At 46.5% G+C, this 23,059-nt stretch overlaps 1 protein-coding gene across 4 annotated transcripts in view; it reads left to right on the top strand.

The window, feature by feature from the left end:
• Positions 1-23,059, top strand: part of Atp7b (ATPase copper transporting beta) — a 70,453-nt gene that overhangs the window by 31,435 nt on the left and 15,959 nt on the right. For all 4 annotated transcript variants that reach the window (XM_085844115.1, XM_085844114.1, XM_085844116.1 and 1 more), the window contains 11 exons: positions 1,896-3,102; positions 7,958-8,215; positions 9,639-9,802; positions 12,322-12,483; positions 14,493-14,569; positions 16,029-16,203; positions 17,800-18,033; positions 18,599-18,690; positions 19,529-19,656; positions 19,763-19,917; positions 20,276-20,410. In XM_085844115.1, coding sequence (XP_085700241.1) covers positions 1,941-3,102; positions 7,958-8,215; positions 9,639-9,802; positions 12,322-12,483; positions 14,493-14,569; positions 16,029-16,203; positions 17,800-18,033; positions 18,599-18,690; positions 19,529-19,656; positions 19,763-19,917; positions 20,276-20,410 — 2,742 coding nt within the window. In that variant the 5' untranslated portion in view covers positions 1,896-1,940. The remainder of the gene's footprint in view (positions 1-1,895; positions 3,103-7,957; positions 8,216-9,638; positions 9,803-12,321; positions 12,484-14,492; positions 14,570-16,028; positions 16,204-17,799; positions 18,034-18,598; positions 18,691-19,528; positions 19,657-19,762; positions 19,918-20,275; positions 20,411-23,059) is intronic.

Consider the following 23,059-nt stretch of genomic DNA (forward strand, 5'->3'; position numbering starts at 1 on the left):
GAGTTAAATCTGTCTGCCAGCCAGAAGCCGGGAGAGACCAGCCTGCCTGACGGGTTGGGAAAAGAGAGTTGGGGTTAGTGGTTTGGCAGGCTTTGCACACAGAGGAGACCTATTATAGCAGTTGTCTGTCCTGTGGGCACAGGTAATCCCATGTTCACAGATCTCAGTGAGGGCCAGAGGTCCTGGGTAGAAGAGATTATATAGAGCTGAAAGGGTTTTTTGTTTGAGAGCCTTGGGTAAGATTAACAGTTGATTTTGACACTACTGAGACCCATCCCAGTAGTCACCTTGTGAAGTAATTTTGCTTTGCTTTGCAGTAGTAGCAGGGGAGCAGTGTTAGATTTCGGAAGGGGAGTGTGTGGGGGCTTACGGAGCATATGTGTCAGGAAAATTGTTAGTGGTAGAGACATTGGGAATTTGGCTGGTGTCTCCTCCAGTGAATGACAGTGGCTAGTTGGGTTTCCAGGCTTCTTGTAAGAATGTGACAGTTTGGTTTTTTCATAGTGTCTTCCATGTTCTTTCCCCATGCTTTAAGTTCATCATCTTTGATTCTGTGGCTGGTTGGGACTTTTATCTTCAAATCCTGATATTCTATCTTCATCTTGATCCATTCTGCTTGTAGCCCCCCCGCCTGAGTTTTCTGGCTAGGATATTGTGTTTTAAAATTCCATCTTTGTGGTAATTTGAATGCGTATGGCCCCCATAGGTTCATATATTTGCATATTTGGTCTGGAGTTGGTGGAATTGTTTGGGAAGGATTAGGGGGTGTGGCTTTGTTGGAAGAAGTGTGTTACTGGGGGTGGGCTTTAAATTATTTTGATGAAGTTTATGGTTGCTCTTTTAAGTTTTGTGTCTTGGACTTCATCTAAGTAATTCTCACTGGAAAACTTTCTGTAGGACTGGTAGATTTGGGTGTGGCTGGAATAGTGTATTTTTTGTATTTGTATTTTCGTCATCAGACGTGGGCATGTGGACATCTTTTGTTAGTTCTGTGTTTGATGTGAACATAGCATGCTGGGAAAGAGCACAGAATTTTTGGGCCGGATTCAGCTTGAAGTCTAAATATAGTGTGGTTGGGATGAAGTCAGGTGGACAAGGGCTGGGCTGGTACACTGTATACATGTTCTGGTCTAAGCCTGGAGATTAGAGAGAGGGTGGTCTGGTCTGACCAGACTAGGGGAGAGCACTAGATTTGGACCTGAGCTACATCCTGGGGTTGAGGAAGGTGTGTGGAAGGGAGGAGCTGGTAAACTCACCAGAGTGGATTCCAGTGTGAGATATGTGATGTCAGACTGGGCCTGCAAGTTGGCTATGGCTCAGGAAGGATGAAATCATACGGTAGAAGAAGGGTCTGGGCTGCTGCACAGGGTATGTACCTTGACCAGAACCTGGCCATAGTGACTGCACAACAGTGCCAACCAGTTCTGGGGCACTGGATGTGGCACCCAGGCCAAATGTAGGGGTTGGAGTTAGTGCCTGTAGGGGAGGGTTTGGTAGACTCTCCCTGCTGCCCCCTGGTGTGAGATGTGCAGTACCGGCCTTCGTGGTATGAAAACATTGTCTCTGTTGAGTGGCTGTTTCAAGCTTTGTTTTCTGTTCCCACAACTTGTCAGGTATTTGATCAGCTATATTGGGCTTGGGGTTCAGTCTTTGGACAATTAGCTGTTGATGTTTAAATGGGGTTTCAGGAGTGGATGCAGCTCAGCTCAAGTTAAGTAAGATTTCTAAGCCCAGGGACAGACCTTCTGTAGAGTTATAGGGTTCTCACAGTCCATCTTCAGGAGCCTGGGGGCATTGCTCATGACTTTTCCTCAGTCCAAAGGTGCTCATGGGATTGGCAGTGCAAGTGTAAAATTGCTACCAAAGGATAAAATTGTTAATTCCTTTTCTTTCAGATCTTATCTAAACTTGCTTTGCCCGGCCGGCCCTGGGAGCAATCAATGAAGCAGAGCTTCGCCTTCGACAATGTTGGCTACGAAGGGGGTCTGGACAGCACCAGCTCGTCCCCGGCAGCCACTGATGTGGTTAACATCCTGGGCATGACTTGTCATTCTTGTGTCAAGTCCATTGAGGACAGGATCTCCAGTCTGAAAGGCATTGTGAACATTAAGGTGTCTCTGGAACAAGGCAGCGCCACTGTCAAATATGTACCGTCTGTCATGAACCTGCAGCAGATTTGCCTTCAGATTGAGGATATGGGCTTTGAGGCCAGCGCTGCAGAAGGAAAGGCCGCCTCCTGGCCTTCCAGGTCCTCCCCAGCCCAGGAGGCGGTGGTCAAGCTCCGGGTAGAGGGCATGACCTGTCAGTCCTGTGTCAGCTCCATCGAGGGCAAGATCCGGAAACTGCAAGGGGTTGTGAGAATCAAAGTCTCCCTAAGCAACCAAGAGGCAGTCATTACATATCAGCCTTACCTCATTCAACCCGAAGACCTCAGGGACCACATCTGTGACATGGGATTTGAAGCTGCCATCAAGAACAGAACAGCTCCCTTAAGGCTGGGACCAATTGATATCAACAAGTTAGAAAGCACTAACCTAAAGAAAGAGACGGTCTCTCCTATCCAGATTTCCAATCATTTTGAGACCCTGGGGCACCAGGGGAGCTACCTGGCCACCCTCCCACTAAGAATAGATGGCATGCACTGTAAATCATGTGTTTTGAATATTGAAGGAAATATAGGCCAACTCCCGGGGGTTCAAAATATTCACGTGTCTTTGGAGAACAAAACCGCCCAAGTACAGTATGACCCTTCTTGTGTCACCCCCTTGTTCCTACAGACAGCCATCGAGGCACTACCACCTGGGCACTTTAAAGTGTCTCTTCCCGATGGAGTAGAGGAGAATAAGCCCCAAAGTGGCTCCTCCCAGAGACACCAGGAGCAGGGCCCGGGCAGGACTGCGGTGCTCACCATCAGCGGCATTACCTGTGCCTCATCTGCTCAGCCCATTGAAGACATGCTGTCCCAGAGGAAAGGTGTGCAGCAAACATCCATCTCTTTGGCAGAAGGGACTGGAGCAGTTCTTTACGACCCCTCCATAGTCAGCTTGGACGAACTCCGAACGGCTGTAGAAGACATGGGATTTGAGGTGTCTGTGAATTCTGGTATGTCACTGTTATATGTTTGAAATATGTCAGGGTCATCTCTTGATGTCTCATGACAGGATTTGCGTAGTTGGATAGCTGGGCTCTGCCTCCCGTGTTGAACGTCATAGCAAAGCTTGGTAACCTCTGCTCATGTGTTAGCAGGATAGAGAAAATGGAATTTCCAGTTGCTGCCTCTCCTATGGCCGGTGACACTCAAATGGTAGACTCTTCTGATTTGGGTTTCTTTTCTAGAGAGAATTCAGGGTCCGCATTCTAAAAACGAGCATTGTAGGACTACTAAACCAAAGGACCAGCCGTTACTTTCCTCTGAAGATTTCTCTACTACACAAAACAGAATAGCATTTTGGTCTGATGAGGCACGATGGCGCATGCCCATATCCAGCACTTAAGAGGCTTAGAGACCACCAAAACAAATAAACAAACAAACAACTCAAACAAACACACAGACAGCTGATGCAGGAGGACCCATGGTCAAGGCCAGTCTGGGCTTTGTAACATGACCCTGTCTCAAGGACATTGTGGCACATTGCATGCCCGTAATTTCAGACCTTATGGGGAGGATGGAGACAGGAGGATTAGAGACATGACCTTCCTCAACTGCATGGCAAGTTCAAGTCTAGTCTGGGCTACATTCATCCCCATCTCAAACAAACAAACAAACAAACAAACAAACAAACACAAAGCCTCAAAACTCAGAACCTCAACTAAAACTAAAATTCTGTCTGTTCAAGGCAGAAATTAAGAGGAGGATTTTTACAGTGACTCTTCCTGCTTTCTTTGATGGCTCCTAGATAGAGCCTTTATGGAAGGGTGGCTGTGACAGGGCTCACAAAGAAGGGGTCCCAGTTTGAGGTGGCCCGTTATCAAGTCGAGTTTCTGGAGTAGCAGCCACCCTTGCTCTACCCAGCACCGTGGCACCAGACGGTGTCTCTGCATACTGTGTGGTCAGGGCCTGTGCTCCTTGTGGGGCTGCTGTATGAGAAAGACCATCTGGGAGCTTGTGACGGGCAGTGGAGGATCTCGGTCTGTGTGAGTCCAGGCTATGTTGTTTCCAGGGTGTATGGTGGGGACTGGGAGATAAGGAAGGAAGGCCCCGAGAGTGTTGAAAGTACCCTGGGCTGTGAAGTCCATGCTTTCCGGGAGGCTTTAGAGGCACACAGAGTGACCTGAGCAGGATTAGAGTCTGGTTCTTGACCCAGAAGAGCAGGAGGTCAGAGGTCAGAGCCGTGTGTGATGGGCAATGGCCCAGGATGAGCTAGCTCTTCCCTGATGCTGAAGGGCAGTGTGGAATTGGGGATGGAGATCTGAGGGAAGGAGCTCAGGGTGAGGAGTGGGATGAACTGTGTGGGTATGGAGAACACAAGCAGCATTTCCCAGAGGGCAACTAACTCAGCAGGCCATGCAAGCAAAGGTGAGCAGCATTTATCGGGGTTAGCTGGGGAGTGGCCACCGGCCATCTGCACACAAGGAAGGTAGGGGTCCAACCTCCCCGCCCCCCTCTCCAGGCTCTTGTTGCCTAGGCTAGTGTCAAACACTTTGGGCTTAAATGATTCCGACCACAGTCTACTGAGTAGGGGACTATAGGCTGGCAGGCCTATTTGCTGAGGGGACAGTTGTGTGAGTGGTGATGTTTTAAAACACCCTGGCTCCCAGATCTGTAAATTGGGCTAGAACATCATAGCCACAGAGCCTGGAGCCTGCTGCTGCTCTTCGAGTGTCTATGTTGGTACCTGGCGCTGTTTACAGGGCACTCAGGCAAAGCCCCAGCAGTACCCTGGGCTTCTAGACTCATTTCCCATACTCCACATCCTCTGACCACTGAGCTGAGCTGTGTCCTTGAGGAGACTGCTCTATTGGGATACTTCATGGACTCCCCTCTGTATACAGCCACCCCACCCACCCCAGCAGGTGCAGCATGTGACATGTGGTGGCCACACGCTCTGTACCAGGCATTGTTTTGCTTTCTCACCCACCTTCTCCACACCCTGGAAAGAATGTGCTGTATGTGTGTGTGTTTAAACAAAGTCGATAAAGAGAATGGCAGAACAGTAAATCTCGCACTCCAAAGAAGTATTGAAGGGGCTCAATACAAACTGTTTGGTGTAAGGCTCACTCTTTCAGCAGGTACAGTCAGGTTATTGGCAGCCAAGGAGAAATGACCACGCAACCACATATTAAATGTAATTGAACTTGACTCAGTAAACACAGAGAGAAAAGAACTAATTCACATTAGGTAGAACTATGAGGATTATACTCACTAAGGCCATTGGCGTATGGGATCTAGTGAATAAAAATATAAACACCCGGCTGAATTTCAGATAATTCCTGAGCGCTTTCTTTTATGTAAATGTATGAGAACTGAAGATATACTTGCAGTAAAGTAGACTGACGTTGTCCTGAAGTTGAAATTTAACTGGACATCCTCTATAGGCAGTTTTCATTTAGGTTAAACTGCCTGTGAGCTTATGACCGTACTGTTCACATGTTGAAGCGCTGCTACTTCTTACGATCAGTGGAGGCTATTCACCAAGTGGCGGAAAACAAGCAGCACACGCCAACAGACATGTGAGATTCATTCAGGGAAAAAAAAAAATCAAGAAGCCACAGTCTGTTGTCAGTATGGTGGCCAGTAGTCATCTGCCTCCTGCCCTTGTGGTTTAGAGTAAATGGCAGTCTATCATCAAGCCATCTGTTTCCATTTCTACATACGCTTAAGGCTATGGGATGAAGTGATTAATATGTTTCTATATTAGTCTGGATGGTATTTATCTAAGCCACTGTCCTATTGCTATGAAGAGACACCATGACCAAGGCAACTCTTACAATAAAAGAGTGTGTTTAATTCGGGGCTTGCTTACAATGTCAGGGGCTTAGTCCATTATGGTCATGGTGGGGAGCGTGGTGGCAGGGAGTCAGGCATGGTGCTGGAGAAGTAGCTGAGAGCTATATTCTGACCCACAGGCTGAGAGACACTGGGCCTGGCATGGGCTTTTGAAACCTTAAAGCCCATTTTCAGTGACACACCTCCATCAGCAAGGCCTCCCCTCCACATCCTTCCTGGACAGTTTACCGACCAAGGACTAAGCTGGCAAATATCTGAGCCTATGGGCACCAATCTCATTCAGAGTGCCACAGATTGGCTAGTTTGGTCTGTGTGTATGTGTATATGGTAGACAAAACTACGGTCCCCAAGGTGGGACCTGTGAATGTATATAACCTTAAATACCAAAACAGACACACATGTAATGAAACACACATGTAATTTAGTGGATCTTAGGTTGGAAGATACTGAATAATTCAAGTGGACCCTGCCATGTCCCATCAGTCTTTCCTGGCTGAAATAGATTGATATGACAAAAAGACATTTGGGATTGCTAATTTTGAATATGGGAAAGCTGGAACTAAATAAGATTCTCCAATTGAGCCTCTTGAAGGACACCGTACTGCAGATGCCTTGATAATCGTATTGTGTAACTGACTAGAGTTCTCTAACACTTTGTGATCTTTGAGCCTCTGAGTTTATGGAAATTTGTTATAGTAACAGCAAGAAGCTAATTTAACAGTGTTTTAGAAGCAGAGAAGTACTTACCCTTCAGATTTGTGTATCTTATTCTAAGTAAGTTGTACCTTCAAGACAAAAAACAAACAAACAAACAAACGAAACAAAATAACCCAAAGCAAAATATGATAGAAAAGGCCAGTCGGTGTTATGAAGCCGAGAGGCAGGTCTATGCAAATGTGGATTCCACATTCATGTCACTGGGACCCTGGGGGAGAAAATGCTAGTCTTGTCAGGTTATGGAAGAAGATCAGACATGGAAAGAAATTAACTTTGACTCTTACCTTATATGCTACATAAAAAAATAAAGTTTATCATAGGCCTGACTATGGGAGTTTATTGAAGCTTTTGCAAGAATCAGCAAGATAGCTTAGTAGGTACAGTGCTTGCTGTGCAAGTGTGAGAACTGGGCTTCGGGTACCCAGTACTGACATAATATCTGGGCAGGATTGGTGCCCCACTTGTAATCTCAACACTCAGAGAGTTGAAACAGCGGCTGCCCAGAGCACACTGGCTAGCTAGACCACCGAATCAGCAGACTCTGCGTTTATTGAGAGATACTGCTTCAGTAATTAAAGAGATCAAGGAAGACACCCGATTTCAATCCTGTTCTTTATATTCGTGTATGCCCACAAGCACTGCCTATATACATATGTAAATAAGTGATACCAACTTGCATCCTCCTCATGTATTTATAACCATGTATATCCCCCACATGTGATGTCAACCTGTGTCCTCTACATGTATGTATATCCATGTGCTCCCACACTCACATGTGTGCCCACACACATACTCATGTGTGCATACACGAGTGCATTTGTGCACAACATACACCATACACGCACACACACACTCATGTGCACGAGAGAGAGAGAGAGAGAGAGAGAGAGAGAGAGAGAGAGAGAGAGAGAGAGAGAATATCACATGTATAAAAAGAAACCCAGTACTATGAGAGGAAAATTCCATAAATACTTTTGCCAAGTTAAGGAAGAATTTATTAAAAGAATTAAGCATGTAAAAAGATTGACTGTATTAGCATAAGAACTGTGTTTACCAAAAGACATCAGAAGGATGACAGTAGAGAATGCAGGTTTGGAGGAGACATTTGCAGTGCTTGTCACCCGACAAAAAGGTCCTATCTGAAAGGTACAGGAGGGAGAGGACCATTGGAAATGCCAGTCCCCATGTCACCTCTCTAGGAGTCTCAGTTTGAACATCATTACGATCGAAACTCCTGTTGTAACAGGCAGAATTCTTTTTTGTCCTCTAATTATTTCTCAAATTCTATTTTAGAAACCTTCACTATTAACCCTGTCAGAAACTTCAAATCTGGGAATTCTGTGCCACACACCATGGGTGATATAGCAGGGTCTGTGCAAAAAATGGCTTCCGACACTAGAGGGCTCCCCACACACCAAGGTCCTGGCCACTCTTCAGAGACCCCACCATCCCCGGGAGCAACAGCATCACAGAAGTGCTTCGTACAGATCAAAGGCATGACCTGTGCGTCCTGTGTGTCTAACATAGAAAGGAGTCTCCAGAGACATGCTGGTAAGAGGACTGCAGCCGTGTTGAACTTGGAAATACTTTGTATCAACTTTCGGCTGACTATTTATCAGTAACCCTGACAATCTGGCAGCAAGCCCATTACACGATAATGTAGATTAGATGTTTGTCTAATGTCTCCCCTGTATGATTGACATTCTTTCCCTTAAGCATTTATTTTGTTACAAAGTAACACATTAGCCATGCACACCTGGTCTGAAGGTCAAGGTGTATTCTATGGAAAGATTTCTCAGTTACCTTTTCCCAGTCTCTCACCCTCATCCGGTCAATCCCTCTATAGAAAATGAAACACCAGCCTGTGCTTAGGATTTCCAGTTTCAGACACTCTGTCCTGTTGACTCCAAAAGCTAATGCATTCTTGGTTTGCTGGCTTTGCCCTCCTGATGATGCCTACAGTATTGCTTCTTAAACCCGAAAGTGCAACAAAATCTTGTCCTTGTTTCTGTTTGGAAATACTTTGATGGGTGATCCCACCAACATCCCTGAAGCAGAGCTGACCTAGTGGCTGCTTGAGCACTTTGTGCACCGACTCCTGACCCTGCATCAGGCGTAACTTAGGCTCTCCCCCTTTTCCAGCCTTCTGTTCACACTTTAAAAGTGCTGAAGCCCTTGCTTAGGTCCTCATCACAAACGGAGATGTGCTGAAGGAGGACCTTTGTCTAGCCTGGCTGCAGATTAATTAAAATGTAATTTTGTGACTTTAACCTCTTGCTTCTGTCTTCCATGGCATATTTTTCTAAATCACATCATGCCTTTCATTTATTTGAATGCTACTCTTTCTTCTCCTTAAATTAACACAATAGTAGTGTTAGCCAGAGGAGCTACAGGTTTTTTCACTTTTGGAAATCCTTAAAAACTTGAAAAGAATAAATAAAACCATTTTTGAAAAAGTTATTTTTCCCTTGTATGTCAGAAAGGGAAAGGAAAGTACACCTTTTTGTGACAGTGGTTGTGTTCTCTGCAGCCACACCCCTTGCGTGATGCGCATGCAGCAACGGACCTTCTAAAGGCTTGACATCCCCAGGGGCTGGACGGGTATTCGGAATCTCAGACCCACTAAATCAGAGTCTGACTTAACACGGTCCTCAGATGGCTCCTATGCCCATTAATGGCTGAGAAGGGTTGTTCAGGAACAATAGCTCTCTAACCGGACTCTAAGTTAGATTCACCCGAGAAGCCTTTTAAAAAGGTTTAAATGTCAATGACACTTGACATTTACCCTGGGAGACCCTGAGCGGCCTGGTATGTGTGAGGAGCCACCAGAGTTGTTCACAGTTCCCCAAGAGATGCTCACACCCAGCCCGTTTTTGAGAGTACTGTTTTAGAGGATTTCTTGGTTAAACCATGAGGACAATATATCAGCCCAGTTGCCATGCCCAGAGTCACAGTTGTGACCCGATGGTTCCAGGTATTCTCTCCGTGTTGGTCGCCTTGATGTCGGGAAAGGCCGAGGTCAAGTATGATCCAGAGATCATCCAGTCGCCCAGGATAGCTCAGCTCATCCAGGACCTGGGCTTCGAAGCATCAGTCATGGAGGACAACACGGTCTCTGAAGGTGACATCGAACTGATTGTAAGTACAGTGGCTATCCACTAAAGCAGCAGCTGTCAATCCATGGGTCGTGACCTCTTTGGGGGGAGGTGTTCAAGGACCCTTTCATCGAGGTCTCCTGAGACCGTCAGAAAACACATTTACATCACAATTCATAACAGTAGCAAAATTACAGTTATGAAGTGGCCATGAAAATAATTGTATGGTTGGGGGTCATCACAACATGAGAATTGTACTAAAGGGTCTCAGCACTAGGCAGGCTGAGAACCACTGCTCTAGAGAGGGCAGTCTGTGGAAGGTGGAGGGTGCTATGACACCCTACCACAGTGCTAGCCTTGTACATGTTGGTTGCTGGCAGTATGCTCTGTCTTGTTTGACCTGTTCTGTTTGTGAATGAGAGGAGGCCTTCCTAGTGCAGAAAGAAGCCACAGATGGTGGGCTTTGGTAAGCATGGTAGACTGGGAGGCTCACTGTGGCACAGTCCTCCAAGTCTGAAGCTCAACCACCTGCAGGCATCTCTAGAAACAACACCCAAGTCCGTGGAGGAGTGAGCTCCATTCAGTGACATGTTTAGGTCTGGAGTCCCTAGAGCTAGAAGACACAAAGACCCCGGATTCCACCCTGTTTCTGCTGAAACGAGACAACATGAAAGTGGAGAGGACTTTTAGGCACACCAGCGACTAAAAGCTGAGTGACCAGGAGTCCTAAAACTCCCGAGGGACTGGAGATGAATTCCTAAGGGAGTGGTTGTTCCCACGGTGTTTTCTGTCTATCTACTACTACAGTTGCACATCACCATGTTACTGAAAACAGTAGTCAACTCTGGCATTTGCTGTGTCCTCTGTTCAGATCATGTTTGTAGAAAATGCTTTTTGTAAACAAAGGGAGACATAAGAACCCCACAGCCCTGCCAAAATTGAGTAATATTGTTTTACTGAGGTAAGTGGGGCCTTTGCTTCCTGTGTATTTAGTCTCTGCCATTAATGGTAAGTCAATGTTTGAAGAAAATGTGGAGGACGTGAGGCACATTGAGCTCCTGATAAGCTATATTCTCTGAAGAGCCTACCCTTTGTACTAGTTCCAGGGGCTGCGTGCCGAAGGTCAGAGCTAGTACTTCCTGTCTACAGCAGGCATCACAAGGTGGGGAGGAACTCTGTTACCATCCTCTAGACCCATACACAGTAGATACCTTGGCCCACTGAGACACTGTACAGAAAACCTAAATCAAGAGACGATGGGGAGATGACTCCGGAAATAATATCATACTTACTATGCAATCCTGAGGACCAGAGTTCAGATCCCCAATGGAGAGCCAGACGGGCCTGCAGAGCTGTAATGGCAACTCTAAGGAAACAGAGACAGTCCCCGTGGCTAGTCAGGAGAGCTGAGGTGGTAAGCTCTGGAGGCAGGGACATACCAACAAAGTGAATTGCATATCAACAGTGACATCACCCCATGTCTTCTATGGGCACACGAACACCGTGTGCATGTGTGTGCTCATACACATACAGAAAATCAGTAAATGTGGCCTGGGGGAGGCTTAGTGGGTAAGGGTGCTTACCATCACGCCCGACACTGGTGTTTGATCCCCAAATGAGCGAACTGACTCCTACAACTTGTCTCTCACCTCCACATGTAGGCTTTGGAAAGTGTATTCCTATATTCATAAACATGCACAAGTCAATAAATAAATAGAATATCAGAAAAAGCGAGAAGTCATCAATGTACTATATTATGGTTTTCTATGTACTATGTTATGGTGCCCCCCACCTCCAAACAGGGTCTTACTATGGTGTTTTTGTTTGCTTGCTTTTTAAAACAAGGTCGCATTATTTAGTCCTGGCTGGCCTGGAATTTACTCTGTAGACCAGGTGGGCTTCAAACTCACAAGATTTGCCTGCTTCTGCCTCCCCAGTATTGGGATTAGAGGCCTGTACCACTGCACCCAGTTGAACATTTTATGTGAACTGTATTTATTTGCTTGCACAGGCTAGGCATGTGATTCATACTCCAACCTAGAACTTGTGCACTTCATTTGTAATCTAGGCTCTCTGATGCGCTTCATCTGTATCCAGCAGTGACGTGTGATGTCACACTTAAAACCCACCCACTGTATCAGTCATTTCCTAAATCCTGTTCTCTTGACAATGTGGCACTGCCATTATCTCCGTTGGAGCCAGCAGGGCACTGGAGCAGACCAGATCGCAGTGACACATGAAACTGTAGACTGTTAAGAGTTCCAAAGATTTTGCAAAGGTGCACTTGCACACATTTGATATGCGACAGTTGCTGCAGTGTCATTGGTGAGAGAGTACAACGTGAAGTGCTTTCCAAAAGCCCATTCTTAGCCAAAAGCCAAACCTCTGTCTGCAGCCACTGTCTAAATGGTTGTTATTGCCTACCCTGCAGTTGGGGGACAGCCACTGAGCCACTGGGATTGGCATCTGTGGATGGGGAAGTAGCTGCCTGCCACTTAAGTTCCCGGGGTCCACTGGAAAGGCTCGTCTCAGTCTTGGGGTTTTTGTCCTCCTGTCTTGCAGATCACGGGGATGACCTGTGCTTCCTGTGTCCACAACATAGAGTCCAAGCTCACAAGGACAAATGGCATCACTTACGCCTCTGTGGCCCTTGCCACCAGCAAAGCCCATGTGAAGTTCGATCCTGAAATCGTCGGACCCCGTGACATCATCAAGATCATTGAGGTAGCCAATTCCTGAAAGCTCTGTGTCCACTTTTAGAAAGCAGTGAGATATAATCACTGAAGAAAGTAGTTAAGCCTGATTCAGAAGTCCTCTGTAAGCCATGGACTTTTTCCAAGGGCCGTAAGGTCAGCTGCTTAATTAACTGAAGACAGTTAATGAGCAGCAGATCGTCTGAGCAGAACAGCAGTGAATGGACAAGAAAGAGATGAGGCAGGGCTGGCAAGGGGGCTCAGCACTTGAAGGTGCTTTCTGTGGAAGCCTGACAACTCCTTTGATCCCTGGAACTCATGGTAGGCAAGATCTGATTCCCAAAAGCCACAATCCTCCGACTTACACACACACACACACACACACACACACACCTGCTGTGGAGAATTGAGTTGCTCAGTTGCCACTTAAAAAATTATTTCTACCTGTGCTGGGTGTGCTGGCACTAGACAGCAATTCCACGCTTCCCTCCCTGCTAGGTTTGTAGGAGAATTTGTTCATCTTGCTTTAGGAAACCAGAGGGTTTCATGACTGTCCTTCCTTTCGCTGCTCCCTCTATTTGTCCACAGACTTCCTGCTTGAATGTCCACACTGTAGCAGACCTTACAAGAGTGAGCATCCAAGGTGATTGGGAAGAGTTCAGACAGTCCAGACTAAGTGAGATCAGGGTGTAGCCGCCAGTGGTAAGGGTTAATTAAACCAAGTGAAACTGCTTATGAAATGAAACATTGTATCAAAACTTCTTATGAAATGAAACATTGTATCAGGCTTCATGCCATCAGTACGGTCTCATCCTTGATTTTCTCTTCTGTGGGCAGCCCTGCGTGGCCCAGCAGAGCTTTCCCATACAGAAATGACATGCCGTTGCTGTTTTTAGGTAGGCTGGCTAGCTTCACAGCTGCCTCATTCGATGAGGATAGAGCCTCAGGGTAGCAAAGTTCTTGCTCACTGATACCCAGCTCACCAGAAGCAAGAAGGCACTCCCAACTCGGATCCCATTCTCCTCCACACTAAACCTTAGAGAATTGTGTCCACATATCACCCATGGGGCCGAGGAGTCACCATGATGCTGGGGACAGGAAGGAGAGTTCTAGGTGGGGGGTCTTCAATCATGTCTCATATGCACTTTGACTTCTAATATCTTAGCTGCTGCCACCCTGTTTGGCAATTTGATGCAGCCTCCCAGACCTCTGTCCAAAATGCAGGACTATTGGAATATTGCCTGACTTCCAGGCTTGTGCGACTCTGGAGCATCTTTTCCCGATACGACTAAGCTGGAATTAGTTATGAGAATTTTTGTCTTGTGTTGCCTTTAATGCCCTTCTACCATGACATTTCATTTTGGAGACACTCAGCAGCACCAGCAACCCGCACCGTCTTTATGTCCTATGCTGGCAGGACATTCTCTGGCAGCTCCCCTTTTATGCACCCACAAGGAGCAGCAGAGACGTAATGCTCAGATGGAGGTGGTGGTGGCAGAGGTTGAGGAGAGCACAGGGTTGAGGAGCAGTTTGCCAGGACATGGAGCAAGCCGCTCTTCACGTAGGAGGCCCTGAATACAGTAGGAAGTTGCTTGGTCTAGAAGCCTAGAGACTCATGTTCTGCACCCAGTTCTTTAGCACACTGTTTCTCTCACATCTTCCTGTTCCTCGTGAGTGGGTGAAGTACCAGACCACAAGGCATCCGGATTCTTTAACTCACGACTCTTGAAGTCAACCCTGGTCAGCTGAGGGACTCACTGGAGTGAGTGTGACAATAGCAACACTTCCTTCGGGTAGGAAGAGGGATTTCCATTCAGTGCCATGTCTTCAGGGTGGCACAGTCAGTCACTTGGCACACACAGTACTGAACCTCTGAGCAGGCTTTGGAAGCCATTTGCCACAGAGAAGTCACGAGAGGAAAACCGTAGGTCACCGGAAGAACTTTGAGATTTCAGTTCCCAGTGCTGGAAATGCTTTCTACGCGTGCACATTTTAACCAGAACCTTCCCCCTCGCTCCCCACCCCTCTTTTCATCACAAGGAAATTGGCTTTCATGCTTCCCTGGCCCAGAGAAACCCCAACGCTCATCACTTGGACCACAAGATGGAAATAAAACAGTAGGTAGAAAACAGAAGGTGAACGGTTGCCCTGGCTAAGTCTCTGTCCCCTTCCCACTGACTCTGTGGCTCATGATGATGCCAGCAGGCTCAGCTGTGGCCCCGACACCCTAGCTTCCTGGGTTGCATTCAACCTTGGTTCTTTCTCTTTTACCCCTGTGAGGTATGCTGTTGGTAGAAGTGTCCGGATATTGGCAGTGTCTGGGTCTGCACTGCCCAGCATGGTGGTGTACTTGAGATGCAGTAGTGTGTGCATTCAAATGAGTGTAGAACCCGAGTAGGCTTTTTTCCTTCTCTTTCCTTTTAAATTTCACTAATTTTTAGCTACTTTAAATAGTCACCAGTTGTCGGTGGTTATTTAAATATTTAATACTACTATTTATTAAGTTTCACTAAATCTAACTGCAAGGTTGGCTCTTTATTTCACAGTCTATTTATTTAGGCTTTATTTGTGTAAGTTCTACAAGTAGGATCTGAAGACAGCCTTCAGAGCTAAGTGGAAAGAAAATGGCCAGCGCAGGAAGGACGTGCAGCTCAGTGACAGGGCCTATGCTTAGCATGCACAAGGCCCCAGAATCCCCAGCACAGAGTGGGGGTGGGGGTGGGGTGGCCCAGGATGCAGATAAAGGTTAGTAAGTCTCCGATAGTCACTTAGTCTTTGATCACACTCGAAGGCCACTGTTGTACATAGGGCCGTACCTTAGCCTTGTTGGGGAAGAGTGAGCAACCTGTGGCATCAGTAGCTTAGGCAAATTCTGGAAAATCTGGGAAGAAGGAGACCTGGGATTTGAAGCTCAGTTTAGTGTCTTCAGGGAGTGGTAGATCCTTCTGGGGCTTTGATGGTGCACTCTGTTTGGTTCCCTTGGCTTGCCCAGGGGACTTGCGGTTGTTGGGTTTGGGAAACTAGTGGGCCTGTCTTTCAGATGGCCTCAGGCAGCAGCCTGAGTGAGCCGCTCAGGACTGCAGGATGTACATTAGGATACACAGCTTACGAGGACTTTCCTTGATGGTCCCACACCGCATGTTTAGAGTTCCATGCTGTGGCTCACATGCAGCCACAGACGTCATCTGCCAACCTTGGTGTCTGACTTCCGGTGTAAATAATAGTAATACTGTAAATAAGCTTATACTAATAAAATAGTATTTCCATTCATCCCTTGCTTTAAGGGGAATCTATGTAAGACGACAAAGAGAATTCTAGGCAGCTATAGACTGAGTGGAAACCCCTTTGGGGCTAGTTCTTGTCTTTGGGGCCTCATTTGTTGTATCTATAAATGGGTGGCCACCAGCTTATGCAAAGGTAGATCTGAGCCCAGTGTCCCTCCAGCAATGCCTGGCCCTTCAGGTCAGTGATGATGTTGGGGGTAAGCCTCACTCTTATTTTAGTTCATCTTATGTCTAATCTGATCCCAGTGCCAAGTGGTTCTGATGTGTCTGTGTCACTGACCTTGCCTTCCAGGTGGAAGAAGTCTTTCCTGTGCAGCTTGGTGTTCGGCATCCCCGTCATGGGATTGATGGTCTACATGTTAATCCCCAGCAGTACACCCCAGGAGACGATGGTCCTGGACCACAACATCATCCCAGGACTGTCCGTTCTCAATCTCATCTTCTTCATCTTGTGTACCTTTGTCCAAGTATGTATTGGAAAGCCGGGCAAACCTCTGCCCTTTGTGTCCAGGCATGGCTAATGGATCTCTGATCACTGTCTGTGTCAATAGCCCTTTAGCCTAGTTCCAGTGGTTCCTCATGGCAACTTTGCAGCATCATCTTTGGGGAGCTGCTGCTGTTATTTCTGTCTTATGACTAGAGGGAGGGCAGAGTAGAGGGGGGCTGCAAATGTGGGAACTAAGAAGAAAGGCCTGGTTTCACGGTCACAGGTCATTGCAAGTGATTGAAACTTGTCAGAACAGCCACCCTCTCCTTGTAAGCTTGGTGAGCCTGCCTGTCCTTGGTGTGTGTGTGTGTGTGTGTTACAAATGACAGGACAACTCAGGACCTCATACATGACATATGTGCTAGGCAAGTGTGCCATTGCTCAGTCACATCCCGAGTCCCCATTTCCTGATTCGTTTATTATTTCAGTTTACCCTCGTTAGAATTTTCAGATGAATGTCCGCAGAGCTCATGCTTCTAGTGAATGTTCTATCCTTAAAGGCAAAGTCATGGTCTTTATCTTTGGATACGTTTATCATTCAGAACAAGGAGGCTTTGTGGAACATCTGTGCATGCATGCATATGTACACATAGAGAATGTCTGCATGTGTACAGTTTGACATATAAAACTAAGACTGTTTAGGGGAACCATTTGTAGGTTGGATTACTTTCCTATATATTTATACTTATTTAATTTAAAAATTTTTAAAAGATGTATTCATTTATTTTATGTAAGTACACTGACACACCAGAAGAGGGCATCTGATCTCATTACGGATGGTTGTGAGCCACCATGAGGTTGCTGGGATTTGAACTCAGGACCTACAGAAGAGCAGTCAGTGCTCTTAACCGCTGAGCCATCTCTCCAGCGTCTATATTTTCTTTTTAATTGAAAATGCGCTTTGCCCTTATTGTGAGCAATTTCACCAATACTGAAGCCAAGGGAAATCTACTCTGACTGATTTTACCCGCCTCTGTCCCAGTCCTGTTCACTAGTACTGTTGCTATCCATGTCTTCATGAGTTAGGCATAATCTCTCTTATATCTCACCTTTGTAGAGCAAACCTTTCTGTCTCTGTCTCTCTGTCTCTGTCTCTGTCTCTCTGTGTATGTGTATACATGCGTGTGTATGTTTGCATGTTCATACAATACAGGCACAGATGCTTGTTAACAGAAGTGTGTGTGTGTGTGGGGGGTGTCATGTGAGAACACCGACAGATGCTGCCTCTCTTATTTGAATCGTGGACCTATTTCACACCATTGGCTTACCTTCTCTCTAGAGACCATTCACAGTATAAGTGAATAACATCACTGTTGTTACCATTCTCTCATTATGGACATTTACATGGTGTGCCTGTGTTCCAAACATCCCGTATCCTCCGTCAGTCCCTTTCTGTGGCCAGTAATGCTTGGAATGAGAGAGTGTTTCACCAGAGGCTGAGGCAGAGTGTGTGCCCTCAGTATCAAATAATGCAGAACAGAGTGGTATCAACTATGTCCAAGAACCTAGAATACTCATCGTCCTGAGGCTGGCTCCTCCCCCTTCCTCCGCCAACCCTGCCCTCCCTGCCTTTCAGTTTCTGGGTGGGTGGTACTTCTACGTACAAGCCTACAAATCGCTGAGACACAGGTCCGCCAACATGGACGTACTCATCGTGCTCGCCACAACCATTGCCTATGCCTACTCCCTGGTCATCCTGGTGGTCGCTGTAGCTGAGAAGGCAGAGAAGAGCCCCGTGACCTTCTTTGACACGCCCCCCATGCTCTTCGTGTTCATCGCCCTGGGACGGTGGCTGGAACACGTGGCCAAGGTAGCTACAACTTCAACTGTTCTCTCGGTAATCCGACTCTCAGCCCAAAGGCAGTGTGTGCTGAGAACTACTAATTACACAGGCTGTAGAGAATGGTCCAGCGGAATCTGAACTCCTTGTAATTAGGGGCGGCAGTCACTAATCTCCCAGTTGATTGTTCCTTCTGAAATCCCAGCTAATCTGGCTAATTTGTGAGACCTTTGTTCGGGTAATTGTGCCACAGAACAAACTCTGAACTTCGGGCAGAGCTCGAATGGTCTCTTAGCGCCTAATGGATTTTCGTTAGTTTGTGTAGAAATCCACACCTCCACCTCAGGGCTGGGTGGCATTCAGTACTCTGCAATGGAGCCTGCAAAAGAGGGAGAAGGAAGTTATATTGAAGGTGAAAATAGAATGGCCGTCAAGCTCTGCCTCAGCAGCCCTGGGCGGGCTTCCCTTGTGGCCCTGGCATGCGTGGCTGCCTCAGTGGCGGGGTTGTGTTTCTCGTGTCAGCCACCTTCAGTGCGGTGCTTGGGAGTGTCAGCCTGGGTATGGACCGTCAGCTCTCATCCTGGTTATCTCCTAGAGCAAAACTTCAGAAGCCCTTGCAAAACTCATGTCACTCCAAGCCACAGAAGCCACAGTCGTGACCCTGGGTGAGGACAACTTAATCCTCAGGTGCGTTGTGTCCATGAATAGAGCTTGGGAATCCCTGTATACCACCCATGTAGTGACAACACGTCACCATCGTACAGTTCAGGCCACCATAGACATCACCCTGAAGCACTGTCCAGTGTCTGCACTGGCTGCTAACTGCAATCAAACCGGTGACCTTTCTAAAGATCTATATTGTACCAGTCTGTCTGTACTGCTGTGTAGATGGATCCTTCAGCAGCTGCCTGCTGTTCCTTATGATAAAGTCGAAAGCACAGCAGCGGGACTCTGGTATCAACTGTGCACGCCCCTCTTGAATTTAGCCCCATCCATTGCTCAGGGTGATGCATCCCCCATGAAGTTTGGCTCTAGGACCCTCAGATACCAAGTCCCTCATATGACACGGAACAGTATTTGCATAGAATTCACATCCTTCCACATACTTTAAATCATCTCTAGAATAATTATGATACATTTGCAATGCAAATGGTATGTAAATGGGTTTTATACTGTATTGTTTAGAGATTTAGAGAACAATGATGCAAAAATATACATATATTGTATGCATAGACAGGTGACCTCTGCACCTCCTCCCCCCACAATGTATGTGTGTTTGTGGGTGTGTGAGTGTGTGTGTTGCTGGGGATGGGACCCAGGGCCTCCTACATGCTAGGCAAGTGCTGTACCACCAAGCTATATCCCAAACCCATCCCTGAGTATTTTTTTTAATGCAAGGTTGGTTATGTCTGCTAATCTAGAACTCTTAGATACGTAGTGCTAGTGGTAAAAGGTCTAATAGTCAGTCTAGAACCCGGTCTAATCCCAGATGAGGAGGATGGTTTTTGACTGTCTTCTGTTGCAGAGAGGAGCAGGTGCCCATGGAGCTGGTACAGCGAGGCGACGTCATCAAGGTTGTCCCTGGGGGAAAGTTCCCAGTGGACGGGAAAGTACTTGAAGGCAATACCATGGCTGATGAGTCCCTCATCACAGGTTAGGTGGCTGGGTTTAGGTTCCCTTTGGTGGGGGTCATGGTAGCCATTGGTCCATGTGATGTTAAGAGGGCTGAGTGAGTGATTGACTTCTGTTTCTTCCCTAGGAGAGGCCATGCCTGTCACTAAGAAACCCGGGAGCATAGTGATTGCTGGCTCTATTAATGCTCATGGCTCTGTGCTCCTTAAAGCTACCCATGTGGGTAATGACACAACTTTGGCTCAGATTGTAAAGTTGGTGGAAGAGGCCCAGATGTCAAAGGTAGTGATGAACCTTAAAACTTGTAATGAAACCCCATTTCCTTTGAGAAATGTTCTCAAAGGGATTTTGGCTCAGTGGATAGACCACCAGCATCCTTATATTCCTAGCTAGTCCGGAGGTGGGAGCGACAAGGTCGGGACTTCAAGCTCAGCTCCAGACTCCCTGGGCTGCATTATTCCCTGCCTCAAAACAAAACAGATGTGAGGAATGGTTGCAAAGGTTCATAGCTCCACCCATCAAGGATCACGTAGAGATTGACTCCTAAAGATAGCAATGGAAGGAGCGTGGACCCAAGCCTTACACATGCCTGTCTCTGTAGGTTGTAACTTCCCGTGGTCTTAATGCTTTGTCTCCATAGGCTCCCATTCAGCAGCTGGCTGACCGGTTCAGTGGCTATTTCGTCCCATTCATCATCATCATTTCAACCTTGACCCTGGTGGTGTGGATCATCATCGGCTTTGTCGATTTCGGTGTGGTTCAGAAGTACTTTCCTGTAAGTTGAAGGCCTTGAGCAGGATGGTTGTTGTGCTTGAAGTAACGTATTGCCACTAATTCTGTTCTCTTGTGTCTTAGACTCACTGGGGCTTAATTATCCTTTTATTATTGGTCTTAGTTAGGGTTTTACTGCTGTGAACAGACACCATGACCCAGGCGACTCTTATAAGGACAACATTTAATTGGGGCTGGCCTATATGTTAAGAGGTTCAGTATATTATCATCAAGGCAGGAGCATAGCAGCACCCAGGCAGGAATGGTGCAGGAGGAGCTGAGAGTTCTACATCTTCATCTAAAGACCACTAGAGGTCTCACTTCTAGGAAGCTCAGATAAAGGTCTTAAAGCCCACACCCACAGTTACACACTTCCTCCAACAAGGACATACCTCCAAATAGTGCCAATCCGTAGGCCAAGCATATGTTAACTACCACACCCCATTCCCTGGCCCCTATAGGCTTGTTTAAACATATGAGTCTATGGGGGCCATACCTAAACATAGCACAATAAATAAGTACATTTAGTCCAATATCCAAAATCCCCATAGTCTATAGCAGTCTCAACAATGTTAATAGTCCAAAGTTCAAAGTCTCTAGACTAGAACTAGACTCTAAATCATTAGAGATTCATCTAATGACTTAACTATAATCCCTAAAGCAAGACAGGAAACCAGCTGGGCAAACTCCAAACTCTGCATCTCCATGTCTGATGTCAAAGCAGTTCTCAGATCTCTCTACTCCTTTTTCATCTTTGTTGACAGCAACAAACTTCTTTCTCCTGGGATGGTTCTACTCCCTGTTAGCAGCTTTCCTCAGCAGATAGCCCACAGCTCTGGCATCTCAAAAATCTTGGGGTCTCCAAGGCAAAGTTCAATGTTTCAATGTCTGGATCACACATGATCTTCTGGGCTCCTTCAAAGGGCTGGCATCTCTTCTCCAGCTCTGCCCTTTGTAGCACTCTAAGCTCAGGTTGATCCACTCCACTGTCGCTGCTGTTCTTGGTGGTCATCCCATGATACTGGCATCTCCAATACACTGGGGTCTTCCACTGCAACTAGGCTTCACCAATAGCCTCTCATAGTCTTTCTTTGTGGGGTCAAGGCTCAAATCCTTTGCATGACCCCTTCACTCCTGGGCTTTTAACTGCAATTCAGGCTGCATCTCCACCCATGGCCTTCCCTGGCCTCTCACAGTGCCGAGCCTCAGCTGCTCTCCATGATCCCTTCATGCCTTCAAAACCAGTACCACCTGAGTGATTCTTACACATTACCAAGTCCAGCTGCAGCACGAGGTACAACCTTGGCTATCTCTGGAACACAGCTTCTTTGTGCTCTCTGAAAACACTTCCCAGAAGGTTTCACTTCTGTGATACTGGTCTCTTGTTATTCATGGCTAATTTTTTGGCTCCAGCTAGCCAGCATCTGTTGTCCCAGTAGTCCCTTCTATTCTGGACTCTAAATTTAGAACCACACGGCCAACGCTGCTGAGTTCTTCTGCTTGCTGGGGCTGGAACATGGCCTCTCTTATTCTATTACTGACTTTCTGTTTCTGAACTCCCTTACTGCCTGAGCTTGGCTGTCCTGGAACTTGCTCTGTAAACTTGCTCTGTATAGATTGACCTTGAACTCAGAGATCTGAGTTCCATGACCAAGGCAACTCTTAGAAGGACAACATTTAATTGAGGCTGGCTAACAGGTTCAGAGGTTCAGTCCATTGTCATCAAGGCAGGAACATGGTAGCATCCAGGCAGATGTGGTGCAGTAAGAGCTGAGAGTTTTGCATCTTCATCTGAACGCTGCTAGAAGACTGGCTTCCAGGCAGCTAGGATGAGGGTCTTAAAGCCACGCCCATGACACACCTACAAGGCCACACCTCCTAATAGTGCTACTACCTAGGCCAAACATATTCAAACTACCACATTATTTTATTTTATTTTATTTTATTTGCTTCTCTTATTTATTATCAGTACAATCCCAGTCATGGTAGGATAATCAGACTACTTCTGAAGGTCCTTATTGAGGTTGCTGGTTGAGGGTTACCCAGTATGTGTACCAGGCCGTGAGTTTCATCATGGGCACAGATATCCACATACAGGAATTCCCTTTGCTTTCTACTCAGAGATAATTTTCATGACATCATTTAACTCCCCAGTTGGAATGCTCCAAGGATTTGCAAAATGCCATTTATTGGCCATTACTGAGTTTAAGACATATGTTATAGAAAAGAGACCACAGTTTTGATGGCGCAGTACTATGCTAGATCTTAGGGGGGAAATGTATTTTTGCCACTTAACTCCACGAATCCCAGATCTAATATCCTGCCTTGTCAAGCAATAACGCTTCCCAGTGTGACTGAAAGGATATATATCACTGTAGGTAAAGATTTTTGATAATTAAACATTTATTCAAACTCACAGAGATTCACTTGCCTTTGCCTCCTGGGTGCTGGCACTAAAGTTGTGCATGACCACTGCCTGGCTTTCCTGCTTTTTCTTAACCTCTTACATTAAAGTACCTAAAAGAATTAAAGACATAACAATTTTCATATTCATAGGAATTTTTGTGGTATATTTGCTATTGCAAATTTAACTGACTGTTTACCAAAATGGGTCGCAACTATTTGCCAGAATATGGAGTAGTGACAGAAACAG

The sequence above is a fragment of the Mus caroli genome, unplaced genomic scaffold (assembly GCF_978045245.1).
Source record: "Mus caroli unplaced genomic scaffold, Mus_caroli_1 scaffold_10, whole genome shotgun sequence".
NCBI classification, from domain to species: Eukaryota; Metazoa; Chordata; class Mammalia; order Rodentia; family Muridae; genus Mus; species Mus caroli.